The sequence below is a fragment of the Ictidomys tridecemlineatus genome, chromosome 4 (genome assembly GCF_052094955.1).
Source record: "Ictidomys tridecemlineatus isolate mIctTri1 chromosome 4, mIctTri1.hap1, whole genome shotgun sequence".
Taxonomy (NCBI): domain Eukaryota; kingdom Metazoa; phylum Chordata; class Mammalia; order Rodentia; family Sciuridae; genus Ictidomys; species Ictidomys tridecemlineatus.
In genome coordinates, this window is record NC_135480.1 from 14,847,109 (window position 1) to 14,861,306 (window position 14,198).

Here is a 14,198-nt window from a genome sequence, read left to right on the forward strand (position 1 = left end):
TAGGGTTCATTTTTTTCTAAATGTACTGTTTCCCAGCGAGCTGGAGTTGAGAGAAGAGGACAGGGGTCAACCCTGGGGTATGGGTGGTGGAGAAACAACAGGGATGAGTCCTTTGAACATGGGCAGGTCTCTGGATGCAGGTGAATAGGCCTTGGTATGGCCATGAACCTCACTGATCCTGGCTTTCAGGAACTTGAGGTGAAAAGACCTGTCCTCAGTAGAAGTGTTCATCCCTCCACCTTGGATGGAGATCTGGTCAGCCAGCTTCTAATCCCAGCATATCAGGTTCTGGGATTAGAAGCTGTCATTCTCCTCAAAGTATGGAAAGGGAGCTGCCTGGGGGGGAGGGCCTCATGCAGGTCTCTGTGTTGAACACTGCAATAAGCCAATGCTTGATGCTGTGCTTCTAAAAGGAATAGTGGAATCCAACTCCAGGGAGAGGGAAGGGGAGCTCTACCTAGGTAGTTATGGGAATGGTATTTCAGTTGAATGCCAAGTCCCCTTTCATCAACCTCCACATCCCTCCCTTGTGGCAAATAGCCTCTAGCCAAAGCCAGTAGCCCAATATCTTGACCAGAGATAGAGGCAGGGAGGAGAAAGAAAGAGGGAGGCCAGAATCCTCTCAGGTTGAAGCTTCCTTGGGGCAGGCCAGAGTAGGTTCCTCAAATCTGATGCTGTGTATTATTGGGTCTCTACTTCAACTTTTATATATTGGTTCATTTTGGCTGTTTAAGACCTTCTGGTTTTGAATAGCTCTTGATTAAGAAGCAAATGCTCTTGAGAGAAGAAATTCCCTAGAAAGTTAACTACTAATTCCTCTGGGAGACTGATTGATAAATTGCTGAGAACAAAGCTTTTTTAGGAAAAAACACACAAGGGAAGGAGGTGTGGAATTGTCAGTGGGTATAGTGGCCATGGTGGGTGGGGAGGGAAATATTACAAAAGAGAAGACAGTGCTGTGGTCACAGTTTTCTCTTCCTCGAGACCCAAGAAGACTGTATTTCCTAGTATTCCTTGCACTAAAATTGGGTCTGCAGACTGCTACTGAATCTAGCTAGTAGGATATGGTGAGAAGTAGGCCACTTTCAGGCCTGGTATCTAAATGATTCCCATGATCCACCAGCTCCCACTTTTCCTGTCGCAGTGACCTGGGAGCCCATGTGTCTCTGATGGCATAGCTACCAGATGGAAGAGGTTGTCTGACCTACTTTGTTTGATTAAACCTTGAGCTTTTACTTGTGACCGAAGCAAAATCTATTTAAGCCCAAGACATATAGAAAAGAAGGTGTCAACAAATTTCTTGATCTTTTTCCCAGATAGACCACAGGAGTCAAGATCCTAGGCTCCAGAATCACAGATTGCTGGGGTTCAAGTACCAGTTTTCTCATTTCCACCTCTCCATTTTAGTCAGCCTCAATTTCTTCTTCTGTAAAATGAGGGTTGAATTAGGCATTGCCTGTCACACATTTAGCCCTTGCTTGCCAATGGGTGAGCATCAAAAAATGCTAGTTTTCATGCTGAGTAATTAAAGCAGCAATGTAGTGTTAGGCGTGAGCATGGTTTTCCAGCTCGAATTTCCACCTACTGTCAATTTGTTTTTCTATCAAACAGGATTAATAACAAACCATAGCAACCTCACCAGGGTTGGCGTGAAGGTCCATGTGATTGTGTTGGTGATTGTGCGGAGCAAACCACGACGTGACAGAGACAAGTTAGCTGTTGTCATTAGTACTGATATTAGCGCTACGTCTAGCACATAGAAGTGGTACTGGGTTCAGATATGAGGAGGACAGCACCAGGCTCACATACACTTACTGGCAAGCTCAGGAGGGGCTGAGGCACCTGCAGGAGGATCACCCCAGTCTGGGGGAAAGGGAGGAGCTGGGGGAAAGGGTCCTTCTGCAGGACACAGCTGCCTCCATCTCCTTCTTAGCATCCCTGTGAGTCCAGCCTCAGACTCAGTCTCTCTGAGTCTCAGTTTGTCTTCCTGAGAGCTGGATTCACCAGGGCTGCCTGTGGGACTCCTGGCTGGAGGGCGTGCCATGGCCTTCTCTGATGTCTCTGCTGGAGAAATGAAGTTTGGTCAGGTCTCCCAACACTGCCCAGTTCCTGAGGCTGGCCCTGGGGTGATGTCACCCACCACCCTGAGAAGGGGACTGTGAGTGAGGGCAGAGCTATGGGCCTCAGGTGAGGGAGTATTGCCCCTTCTCCCCCTGAGATGGGAGATCACTGGGGTTGGGCTTTTGCAAATGCACCCAGTGTGAACCTCCCAAACTGCTCACAGACCTGCCCCCGCCTCATTTCCCTGCACCTTCTAGTGAGGGGCCAGCCCCCCATCTATCATTCAGCTCATTTTTGCTGAGACCTTATGATCATGTCCACACTCCAGCTTTTCCAGATGCAGATTTACCAGGAATCCCAGGAAACTCACACCCCAGCGTCCTTGCTTGCATAAGCTTCTTCTAATTCCTAATTTTATATCAGTTTTAAGAAGATGCTTCTAAATTGTATACGGTGTGGGATTCCTAATGGCTGGGTCTGCACTGAACTCTGTCCTGGTGTGTTTGGGGGCCTCTCAGTGTATGAAAGCCCAAAAGGGAGGCAGTGGGACATATGGGCCAATGGAGCCAGGGTGACGCTCTTTCCAGCTTCCTCCTCCTCGGAGCAGCAGGACACCTGGCTTCTCTCTTGGCCACTAACTCTGTGGACCTGGACCAGTTTTTTTCTCTTTCTGGCCTTAGTTTGCTCATCTGTAAGGAACAAATTGGGACAAGATGGTTTCTGAGGCCCCTCTAGGTTCTACCTTAGAAGACTACCATCTATTAGGACAGGCCGGGCTACCTGGCTGAGCAGCTCACAGCACATTGGGTCCCACTGCAGCTTTTTCGTTGACATTTTAAGTAAAGATTGCTGAGCTGCTGGGACAGGGCCCAACTGCAAACACAGAATCACCTCCCCCCACGGCGTGGCCTGATCTGGCTCCCGGAGTGGTTTGGGGACTGAGCTGTGGGACAGTCATGCCTCCTATTTCCTTCTGAACTAGGAACCCACCCAAGTGAGAGATGAGACCCACTGTCTCAGCAGGCTCCCCTACAATGGGGCCTGAGTTCCTGGGAAAGCTTGGGGTTACTCTTTATTAACCTAATCATGGTCAGAGACGGGCAGCTGTTGCAGTAAGGGACTTCTTTCTTCTCTTGTGGGTGTGGGCAAAGGAGTTAGTCAGACCTGGGTTCAAATCCTAGTTCTCTCACTTCCTGGCCGTGTGGCCTGGTACCATTGGCTCAGTCTCTCTAAGTCTCAGTTTGTCTTCAAAACAGGGAAATGAGTATTTGCCTTAGAGGATTATCTGAGGATTATATGAGACAGTGCGTGTGGAAGTGCCTGGCACTTGGTGGGTCCTAGTAGTATCTCTACTCTTTGGAAGGGAGCAGCTTAGGTGCTGCAGTCCCGGGGTCCTGGGAAGCAGATGGGGGCATGCAGAGGGTGAAGGTGAACTGAGGTTGTAGGGGGAGCACTACCAGTCTGCAGGAGCACGGGAGGCCCAGTCCCCTGGCTCCCAGCTGTGGCCCCATGGGCTGGGCCACAGAAGTTAGAGCCCTTATTCTCCCCCACCCCCTTGCCAGTGGGGCTCCCTGTTGGGAGGCCTGGAGCCCGTGGGTGAGCGTGGGGCATCAGTGGCCAATGGAGTAAGCCCCTGAGTCGGTGGACTGCTTCTCCTCTGTGGCCTGGTCCCTGGAGAACTCTGGGTTGGCGATCTTCAGTGTAGCTTCGTTCACCTGCAGGCAGAAGGACTGACATTGTTTTGCTGTGACAGGGCAAGATCCCATTGAAGCCAGATTTAAAGATAGGTAGTTAGTGCAGTTAGGTAAATCAGGTCTGACATCAAGTAAAATCAAAAATGAAGACTGAGTTGAGAATGGAGTCCAGGAAAAGCAGAACAACTCTTGGAATGTTAATGTTCCCAAGGCCCAGAGCCCATCCCCCCCCAAAAAAGTTAATGAAACAGCTCCCAGCAAAGATGGAGATGCTAATCCAGAAGTCCTTCCTGCCCAGATTACTCCTTTGGCCCACCTGGGCCCCACCCTTTGGGCCTTCCCACCTACATTCCATCACTGAAAGTTAACAGAACAAAGGACAGGAATGCGGGAAAGCTGAAGAAGACGAAGACCTTAGCTATAAAAGGGGGAAGACATCGCCCTTCTACGGATTCCACCTCTTGGGTCCTCTTCCTCCTCCGGGGAGAAGTCTTTTCTGCTGTCCTTTAATAAAGCTTCTACTTTCCACTCTAAACTTGCCTCCGTGTGCTTCTCTGGTGTTATACTTTAACATTGGAGAAGCAAGGACCCGTCACTGGTCAACAACAGTAACACCGTCAGACAGAACAGGTGGTTCGGGGCCATGGCCTGGTCACTAGGGGAGCTACACAAGCCTATGTGATCCCAAGACTCTTCCCATGTACTCCAGGGACAAAGAAGAACCTGACACATCCCAAGGAAGGATGTGTCCCCCTGTAGAAATGGGGAGGGGACAATGAGTGGGTGGGGACTTGCTGACAGTGATGACTCACAGAACTCCAAAGCTCTTCGAAGAGTCCTCTCACCCACATGTTCTCTTGTCTGGACGTTCAATATTTATTGAGGCCCGTTGAACTTCCTTCCAGGGAACCCCGAGAGGTGAGTCACCAGGGCCCTCCACGTGTCACCCCCACCCCACTCACCTCTTCAAACTTCTTGGCTTTGTACTGGTCGGCCCCCTTGAGGAAATTGAGCAGGATGATGTCACAGAGGACTGTCCCCTGGAGGAGGAGAGGCAGGGCAGGCTCAGAGAGGTGGCCCTGGGAGGGGTGGGATCAGGGAGGCTGGAAGCCATGGGTTCAAGTCGCTACTGAGCTGCCCTCAGACAGACAGAGGGTCAGGAGTGGGGGTGATTCCTCCAGAGAGGCCAGACTGATGACTCCTCTATCAAATGCCCAGGGCCTTTGCAGGTGTTGTCATGGCCACCTTCCTGGCCCCTTACTACGGCACAGGGCTTGGAGAGAGGAATGAAGGACCCCCAGTCTGTGGGAGCAGGGCTCTGACGCCACCTTGCTCTGGAGTCTCCTCCCCACCTTCACGGTGAGAACCAGAAACTCTGTAGGATGTGGAACTTGCTGGAAGGCAACTCGGGGATAAGGAGCTCGGTGGGAATGCTGGAGGACTGTCAACCCAGGGCCTTACCTTCCAGCCCAGGTAGGGCTCGCCTTGGCCACGCCCCCTCCCCTGGCCCCACCCCTTCCTGGGCCCCACCCGGGCTGTCCCGTCTGACCCCCCCCAGAGGCTGAACTCACCACTCCCACTGAAGTAAAGGCCGCCACGGAGCTGATGATGGTGGGGATGATGTTGAACTTGCCGGCCTGTGTGCGCAAAGATGGGGGAGTAGGCGGAGGGCCGGAACACGGCTGGAAACTGAGGCTGAACGCGGTCTCCCAGCCAGAGACTGGCCATAGAGCAACGGCGGGGCCCACCCCTTCATGGTACAGGTGAGGGGACGGGAGATGTGACCGCGGGTCAGCCCCTGCAGGGCCCAGCAGCTGGCCTGGGATGCCCCTCCTGCTGTCCACACGCCGGGCCCCAGGACTCACGTTCCCGTACACCAGCACGTCGAAGCGGATGCCGAAAGCCTTCAGGAGCGTGCGGTACTCGCTGCCATTCTCCATCTTGTAGTACTTGGCAAACCTGGAGGCCAGGGGCGAAAGTGGGTCCCACTGCGGGATCCTTTCTCTCCTGTCCGAGCCCTCAGGGTCCCTAGAGGACCCATGACCCTCAACAAAGCAGCCCTTACTGATGGTTTGGTGAGACACTTGCCACCGTCCTCCCTGGGTGGTTACCTGACCACTTACACAGGCTTCCTCGCGGGAACTTAAGAGCAGCTTCCTGGGTCACACCATGAACCCACAGGGTTAGCATCTCTGTTGGTCTGATGTCCTATGTGTACACAAGCTTGAGACCCTGCTCGACTCTGGGCTTCTTCAATGCTACTCATTTGGGATCCAGGGTCCAGCTCACTGCAGGTGCTCCTGCCTCTGCTGCCTTCTCAACCTGGCTCTCTCACCTACCAGCTGTGCAGCCTTGGGCTAATTATTTAACCTCTCTGAAACTCAGTTTCCTCATTGGCATGTGGGGACAATACAAAAATCTTGCTTCACAGGGTTGCTATGTGAATTGAATGAAACCACATGTTAGGGGTTTAGAACAGTCCTGGGACAAAATAAGCACTCAGCAAATATTTGCTGATGTTGACTGTTGTTATTTGCTCAAGAAATATGTTTACATTTATAGACTGGTGGGAAAAAAAGTGCTTCCAGCCACCTCATCTCCTCTCATCCCTGCCCGGTCCTATGCAACAGGGAAGTGAATGTTCTTTTGCAAAGAAGACTCTGAGAGGTGAAGTCACTTGTTCAGGGTCACCCAACTGGTGAGAATCAATGCTGTCTTCGTCCAAGTCTGAGACCGTCTGGTACCTTGGCCAAGACTATTCTCTATCTTGAGTGCTGGGTGCCATGAACTGTGCTGAGGATTTGAGAATAACCACGTTTAATTCCCTCCACAGACAGCATGGGCATTACACACAGAAGGGACAGTCCATACTCCCATCTGCAGAAGGCTGTGGTGAGGAGGGGCCTTGCCTGTAGTTTCAATTAGTAAGCCCCGGATTTGGGATTTTATGGCATTAGTCATTTGGCTTTTAAATCTAGAGCACTTGACCCTGCATGACTGCCCAGCATAGCCCAAATGCTAACATTAGTGCACGCTAATCTCTTTGGGTTACTGTCCCACAGCTGAACAATGGGTTCCGGATGTCAGTCTCCTTGAAAGTGGTGAGGATTAAGTGAGATGACCGGAATGAAAAAGCCCAGAAAGTTCTGCAAATGTTGGGGTCAACACAGCTCTTATTTAGTGCTGGATGTCTCCCTCTGAGTGTTCCCAGCCCCCAGAGATTCACAGGCCTCTCCCAGCAGAAAGAAGGAGGTGAGAACTCATTCCCTGGAAGTTTTCAATGAATGACCATACACGGTGGTGCATGCCTGTTATCCCAGCTACTCAGGAGGCTGAGGCAGGAGGATTCCAAGTTGGAGGCCAGCCTCAGTTACTTAGATCCTGTCTCAGAATAAAATATAAATGGCTGGGGATGTAGCCAGTGGTGGAGTGCACCTGGATTTTTAAAAAAAAGAAAGAAAGAAAGAAATTTTTTTCGAATGACGGAAGTGGTATCTCTTCCATAGATATTTGCATTTGAAATTGTACAGCAGGGAGAAGGAAAAGCTCAGCCCAAGCAAATCAATAATGGAGGGATTATAGAAACCGGAGGAAGATAATTGTGATGGGGAAGGGTCACCTTCAATCATAAAACATTGGCTATACTCTGGCTGTAGCCAACTCCTCGGGCAGTGGGGAAATCTGGAGAAAGGCAGAGATGTCTAAAACCTGCTTCATCACTTGCTAGCAGTGATGTTACTTAGTCTTTAGGGTGTCAGTTTACATGACTGAAAAATAGGCGTGGTCATACACTCCCCCCATTGCTAGTGGTGGTAGGTAAACACTTCGTGGGACTGAACCCTGGAGGCAGACACCACAGAAACCCCTGTTAGTGATTCTGTCCACCTGCCCTCCATGCTCAGTCTCTGCCGGTCTTTGTCCAGCTCTGGGCCCCAGGAGCCTCATCTCAGAGACAGCTTCCACCAGTTGCCCTGTTCAATTTGCAGGCGGGTTCTGTAGATAGACCCACAAAAATCAGGGGGTGGGAGGACAGGAGGGTCAGGGTGTTTAGTCTGCTGAGGCTCAAGCAATGGCTCAGTTCCCCCTCAAAGGCCAAGAACCTGAAGGGCAGCCCTGTCCTGCAGCTGTGGATTTCTCCAGGTTCTGGAAATGTCCCCTCTTTGCCCATGCCAGCCCTCTTGGCAGCTAGCCTAGAGGTCTTCCACCAGCCTCCTCGGTTCCTTGACCCCAGTGCCTCTTTGTGAATAGCACCTTCACCTAATCACCTCTTTGGAGACCACCCACTGTTTCCCACCGCCAGGACACTTACCCTAGTCATCCCCAGGGGGCAGAGGAGGAAGCTCAGGCCTAGGGAGCTCTGTCGGGTGGGGAAGGGGTGCGGGAGCACAGGGCAGCACATTTTTTTCTGCGGTGCATGGGCACAGGGCAGCACATTTTTTTCTGTGGTGCAAGGCCAGGACCTGTGTGCCCAGCAAAGGTGGAAGACTGGTGAGAAAAAGGCCCCTGGGGGAGCTGGACCCAGGAAGTTCTTTCCTGTGAGCTCTGCAGCTGGAGGGAGAGGCAGGGGAGGCAAGAGGGTCTTCTCAAGTCCCTGAGGCCCAGGGTGAAAGGAGAGTGGACCCAGGGAGGAGGCTGAAGGCATTGCCACCACTCGGCCTGAGAAGGAAAGGCTTGGAGGCCGGGGACAGGTGGGACAGGTGACCCATCTCTAACTCTAGTAACTTCTGTCTGGGTGGTGGGTGGGAGGGAGCTTCACAGACCAAGGGAACGGGATGAATTCAAGCTGCAGCAGCAGGATGACAGGTAGACATCGGAAGGATATCATTTCTCTAAAGATGGTGTGATCAGGCCAAGAGCCTTCTCTGAGGAGACCTCTAAAGGAGGTATCTAAGAAGTCTGGAAAAGAAGTATCTGCAGTGGGCAGAGGCTCCAGAAGTCTTCCTGGATTCCAGGTTGGCCTGAGGGTAAGTAGAGACCACGACCCTTTCCACACCCGCAGCCATTTATAAAGCACCGGAAGTATACGCAGATCCCTTAGCATGAGCAGCTCAGTTAATCTCGGGAAGAATGTGTGGTTGTTGAACCATTTTCTAGATGAGACAGATGAGAAGGTAACTTGCCTGAGCGGGGTTCTGATCCGTGCTGCTGACCCTGAAGGCCATACCCTTAGTCCCACACCGTCCGCCTTCGGCTCTAGGTGGCTGTTAAGGGTGCAGGCAGCCCTGTACTGTCTCAAAGCCCTACTGATTCTGGGTTCTACATCACTGGAGAACTCAAGGCCCCTGTCTCAGAGCCGTGACAACTGATGCCAATGAGGCAGGCAAGGGCGAGAGCATGGGCCACAGGCTCGGGCATGAGGGTAAAGGCCTTCACTCCCAGCCTAAGGCTATGGCCACGAGAAACGCTCTGACACTGACGTGGAGAACAAGAAGTCTGCATCCCGGGCACTGCTGTTTGGAGCGAGGGCTGGCTGAATTTATTCTGGGAAGGAATGTGAAGGAAACAGGGAGAAAAATCAAAGCGGTCTTGGTTTTTCTCCAGCACCTGCCTTCCAAGAGGCAATAAGCATGGGAAGATCATTATCTCACCAGCCACCCACCCTCGAGGCTTGGCAGGGACAGACTCTCCTCCCCAGGGGGGAGGGAGGAGGAGGGACAGCTTGGGGAGGAGAGTCCCACAGTCCCGATTCCTGTGCTCCAGTGTGGAGATCTGGCTGACCCCTGGGGCAGAGATGGCCGGTGGTCACAGGTCTCTCAGCACATGTTTTGGAACCCATTTTTTAGTTCCTTGTGTCTAGCTGGGGCCCCATGACTAGTTCTTGCCTGTAGAATGTGAATGAAAGTGAGGCTTGTCCAGAGGTGAGGGGAGGTGGTTCAGAGCAGCTTCTCTTCTTCATCCTCCCTTTCCTCACCTGGTGGCCAGTTGCTCAGGAGCTAGGGGGAGATCTCTGAGGCCCTGGGAAAGACTGAGTCAAGATGGCAGGAGCCCAGATCCCTGAATGACTATGTGGGTCCCCCCCACCCCCACTGACCTGGTATGCCCTGAGCAAGAAATAAATCTTTGTGTTAAGCCACTGAGGTGAAAGGATTTTTTGTTATAGCAATTAGCAGTACTTACCCTGACTGTCACAGACCCTCCTAGGTTTGTAATTTTTGTGTCACTAGGGACTGAACCCAGGGACACTCTACTACTAAGTTACATCCTCATCCTTTTTTATTTTTTATTTGAGACAAGGCCACACTAAGTTGCCCATGCTGGCCTTAAACTTGTAATCCTCTTGTCTCCTGAGTAGCTGGGACTATAGGCACTTGCCATTATGTCCTGTCAACAAACACCCTTGGTTTCATAGATCAGAAGATTGAGGCTCAGGCAGAAGAGTTTGCCAAAAGACAAAGAATGAGTTAAAATTGGGGAGGATTAGATAGAAGGCAAATTCCCAGGATGCTGCATTCTTATGAATAAGCCTGTGCTGATTCCTAACAGGTCCTAGGAATCTGGGCATGCGGCTTGGTTCTCATGAACTGGCTTCTTATCCCTGGGAAAGTCACTCAAACTACCTGAGCCTTCTATGTCAAATGAAAAATGGAAAGAAAAGAGTTATGGGGAGGATCAGTTGAGAAAGGGCCCATACATATTAGGTGCTCTTCTTATACTAGGATCAGGATAAATAAAATAATTTCTACATTTATCTTAAGTATATACTCTTCTCACTCCTGGAGATAGTGATATTAGCAACAGTCACTGCCAACATATACTGAGAGCTCACTGTGTCCCCTGCCCTGTGCCAAGTGCTTTATACCTAACTCACTTCATACAACCATCCCATGAGATTATGTACTGTTGTCCCTCCTACTTTCGGAGAAAGACCAAGGACCAGAGAGGATAAGCAACCTGTTCTAAGGTCACAAAGCCAACAGTCAGTGAATAAAACTCGGATTCAAACCCAGTCAGTCCAGCTATAGGGCAAACTCTTAGCCAGTGCTGTGGTCTGAATATGGTTTGTCCCCTCCCAAATTCATGTGGAAAGTGAATCCCCATTATGAGATATTAAATGTTGGGACCAGGTGAGGCCAACATAAAGGGATTAACTCATTTATAGGATACATCCACCCTCAAACTCCTATTCATCCACTAGGGCCCAGCTCAGATGGCTTCTGATTCTTCAAGCATTCAACAAGTACATCAGCACAGCTACCAGATGCCAGACCCCAAGATGCCCACTCAAGCTGAGGCTTGAAGGGTTGGGGAGTTCAAAGACATCAAGTCCAGAGGTGGGGGCAGCTTTCCCGCTGAGAGAGAGGCAAGCTCCCGTCTGGGAAGGGACCTGGTGTCTATGAAGAAGCTGAAAGAGCGTGGGTGGGCTGGAGGGTAGAGGTGGTAATGGCCGGTCCCCCTCACCCTTACTAATCATGTGCATCTCTTCCTGACTCCATGTTTATGACTTCATCCTAGCTTGAAATCAACCACTGACCTACACCATGAGCACTGGCAAACATTAGGAAGCAAGGTTTTGTTTTCCTTTTCTGCAGAGGGCTGGCTTACTGTGCAGAGCAGAGGCTGTGGGCCCCCCGGGCTGCTTTCCTAGCTCCTATCTCCACCAGGCTCCCGGCTGCAGCCTCAGCCCCCACCACCCCAGACCATGAACACAAGCTGCCTCTTACCATGTCTGTTTGCCCACTGGCCTAGTGTTCACAGTAAGGGGTTAGGAAAATGCTCGCTAGAAGTAATGAACTCCTGAGATTCTTGACCTCTGGAAAGATGAGACTAACCGGCCTGAGGGATTCCTCCTGCCCACTGGACTCCTTCAGATTCTCCTTATGCAGATGGAGCTAGTATATGGTGGCATCAACAGACTATTTCTCTCCCAAATAGAAAACATTTAGATCTGGCAACAGGCGAGGTGGGAAAGTGAGTGCAATCAGTGGGAACCAGCCCAGTGGAGGAGAAGTGGGGGATGGAGCAGGGGCATAATATATAGCCTTGCTCAGCCCTAGACCACAGGCATCACCCTGTTACTTCGTTTAGACCTCAGAGTGATAGCTCAGTGGAGTGGCAGGTGGCTTAGGGACTCTGAAATGAGGCAATCCTATTCCTAAATCCTGACATTGCCCCTTGAAAGAGTTTATATGACCTTGGCAGGCGACTTCACCTCCCTGTGTGCCAGTTTCCACATCTGTAAAGTGGAGATAATAGAAAGCGTTGTAAGGGCTGTTGAGAGGATTAAATGAGCGACTGGATGGAGTGCAGGGCTGAGCGCAGTGCCTGTCGCACAGTTTCCAGTTCATATTAGCTATCGATCATCAGGCAACATGCCCCGGGACTACAGGCTGGAGAAGAGCAGAGTGACTCTCTGGCTACCAGGTCTGCAAGGGGCACCGCTGAGATCTGGACACAGGCTGCTGGAATCCGCAGCCCCTGCCTACCTGACTGCCTCCGGAAGACAGGAGCTAAAAAAGAGAGCTCACTGTGGGCCCCGGGGTGGGGGGGGGAAGGGGGCTGATTGAGAGGGTGCCTTTGAAAACCCTCTGCTGCTGAAAGCATAGCATGGCTGTGACTGGACCAGGTCACAAGTATCAGTAGAGAGAGCAGAGCCTGGACTCCTGCCAGTGTTGGGCTGGGGAAGGGGAAGGGGAAGAAGGGGAGGGCGCATGCAGGGCTGCAGTGGTCAGCAATGGGAGGCTCCCCTGATGGGTCCCCCTGGAAGAACCACCGAGCCAGGCACTTGCAGAAAACTGGTGTGCAGATGTTTCCAGGTCTCTGGTGCCAGAGGTCTGGCAGGCTGATCTTCCCAGGCTGCATTCAGAGCTCTCTTGCCCTCTGGGTTTGTTCTGGGCTTTGGACATGGGAGACACTGGCAGGGAACCAGTGGGCAGGAAAGAGAAGGGGCTATTTATTTTGCCTTTGGGCCCTTGCCCTGCTCTGGTTTCATCTGGGGGCCTTGTCCCTCTGTGACTACAGCTCCCGTCAGGGACCTCAGCTCAAAAGCAGACTCCCATTCTTCCCACCATGGCTGCGAACCTAAGGTGGTGATGGCCCTCTGTTTCTCTGTCCATGCCTGGGCTTCCACATGGTTTCCTGTTGAGGGGTTTTCCTCTCAAGCTCCTGCTGCGTGTGCTTTCCTACCAGGAGCTTCACTGACACACCTGTTCTGTGACAAGACAGGACACCCCTGAGACAGGACCAAACTGAAAATCCTGAGGCCTGACGGTGCTGAGACGTTTCACACGTGTGTTCCCTTGTGCTATTAGCGGCAATAGATAAAGAATGAGTAAGTACAGACGTCAATTGCCGTAATAAATCATTTGTCAGATGTGCTTCTGCAGGGCAGGGTTGAAGCTCCATTTTAGTGTGATAGGTCTATAAATAATAGTGCACGCTTCAGCAGCCCAAGCTCTCAAACCCCTTCCCCAGACACCCACACGTGTTGGCTTAGGCTATTACAGCTTGAAGGGGCCTCAGAGATGATCGCCTTTAATCACCCCAAATCACTCTGAGCTTCTGTGGCAAGGTTCTAACTGTAGCCCACATGTCCCCTGACCCACACCCAGGGCTCTGTCTGCTTTACCTCTACTTCCCTTTGGCTTGTCCCTTGTTATCTACGGGGGATGGATTTCAGAAGTCCTCATAGATGCCCAAATCCATGGCATGATAGGGCTGACGATAGAGCTTAGTGGTAGAACACTTGCCTAGCATGAGCAAGGCTCTGGGTTCAATCACCGGTACCAGAAAAAAAAAAAAAAAAAGGCATTGCAGATTACAATATGCACATTGCCCCACATGCTTTAAGTCAGATCTAGATTGCTTACAATATATAATACAATGTGCTATGTAAATAGTTGCTATCCTGTAACTAGAAAAATGTGATTATTAAAAAAATGTATTTGGGAGGGTACTGGGGATTGTAAACTCAGGGGTGCTTTACCACTGAGCTGCATCTTTGGTCCTTTTACTTGTTTAAATTTTGGGACAGGGTCTTTGCTAAGTGGCTGAGGTCTCTCTAGATTGCCCAGGCTGGCTTTAAACTTGGGATCCTCCTGCCTCAGCTGCCTGAGGTGCTAGGATTATAGGATTATACACCACCATACCTTGCTGTATTTTTCAAATATGTTTAATCCATATTTGGTTGAATCCATGGACATGGAACCCATGGATACGAGGGACAACTATATTCTTCTGTACGGACAGTTTTGTCATTTAGGTTCAGATCGATCATTCCTACTAGAATAAAAATCCCTTCATCATAGCAACTGCCCTGTTTCACAATGTATCAGCCCCAAAGCTCAGGATGTGACATAATCTGGAAGTTGGAAGAGCACTGTACAGTCCTCCCCACATTATCTGCAAGGGGTTTCCCTCATGACGTCTGAATACGTCCTGCACAAGAAACCCAATGCGTGACCTCCAGGGGCAGCCAGATTTTAGCTTTGGATGGCTCCCCACCTT

At 51.0% G+C, this 14,198-nt stretch overlaps 1 protein-coding gene across 1 annotated transcript in view; it reads right to left on the reverse strand.

Annotated features, from left to right (window-relative positions):
• Positions 1-1,286: 1,286 nt before the first annotated feature.
• Positions 1,287-14,198, reverse strand: part of P2rx3 (purinergic receptor P2X 3) — a 30,590-nt gene continuing 17,678 nt past the window's right edge. The window contains exons 9-12 of the mRNA XM_005331595.5: positions 5,621-5,714; positions 5,327-5,392; positions 4,718-4,795; positions 1,287-3,776 (exon numbers count right to left, since the gene is read on the reverse strand). Coding sequence (XP_005331652.1) covers positions 3,672-3,776; positions 4,718-4,795; positions 5,327-5,392; positions 5,621-5,714 — 343 coding nt within the window. The 3' untranslated portion in view covers positions 1,287-3,671. The remainder of the gene's footprint in view (positions 3,777-4,717; positions 4,796-5,326; positions 5,393-5,620; positions 5,715-14,198) is intronic.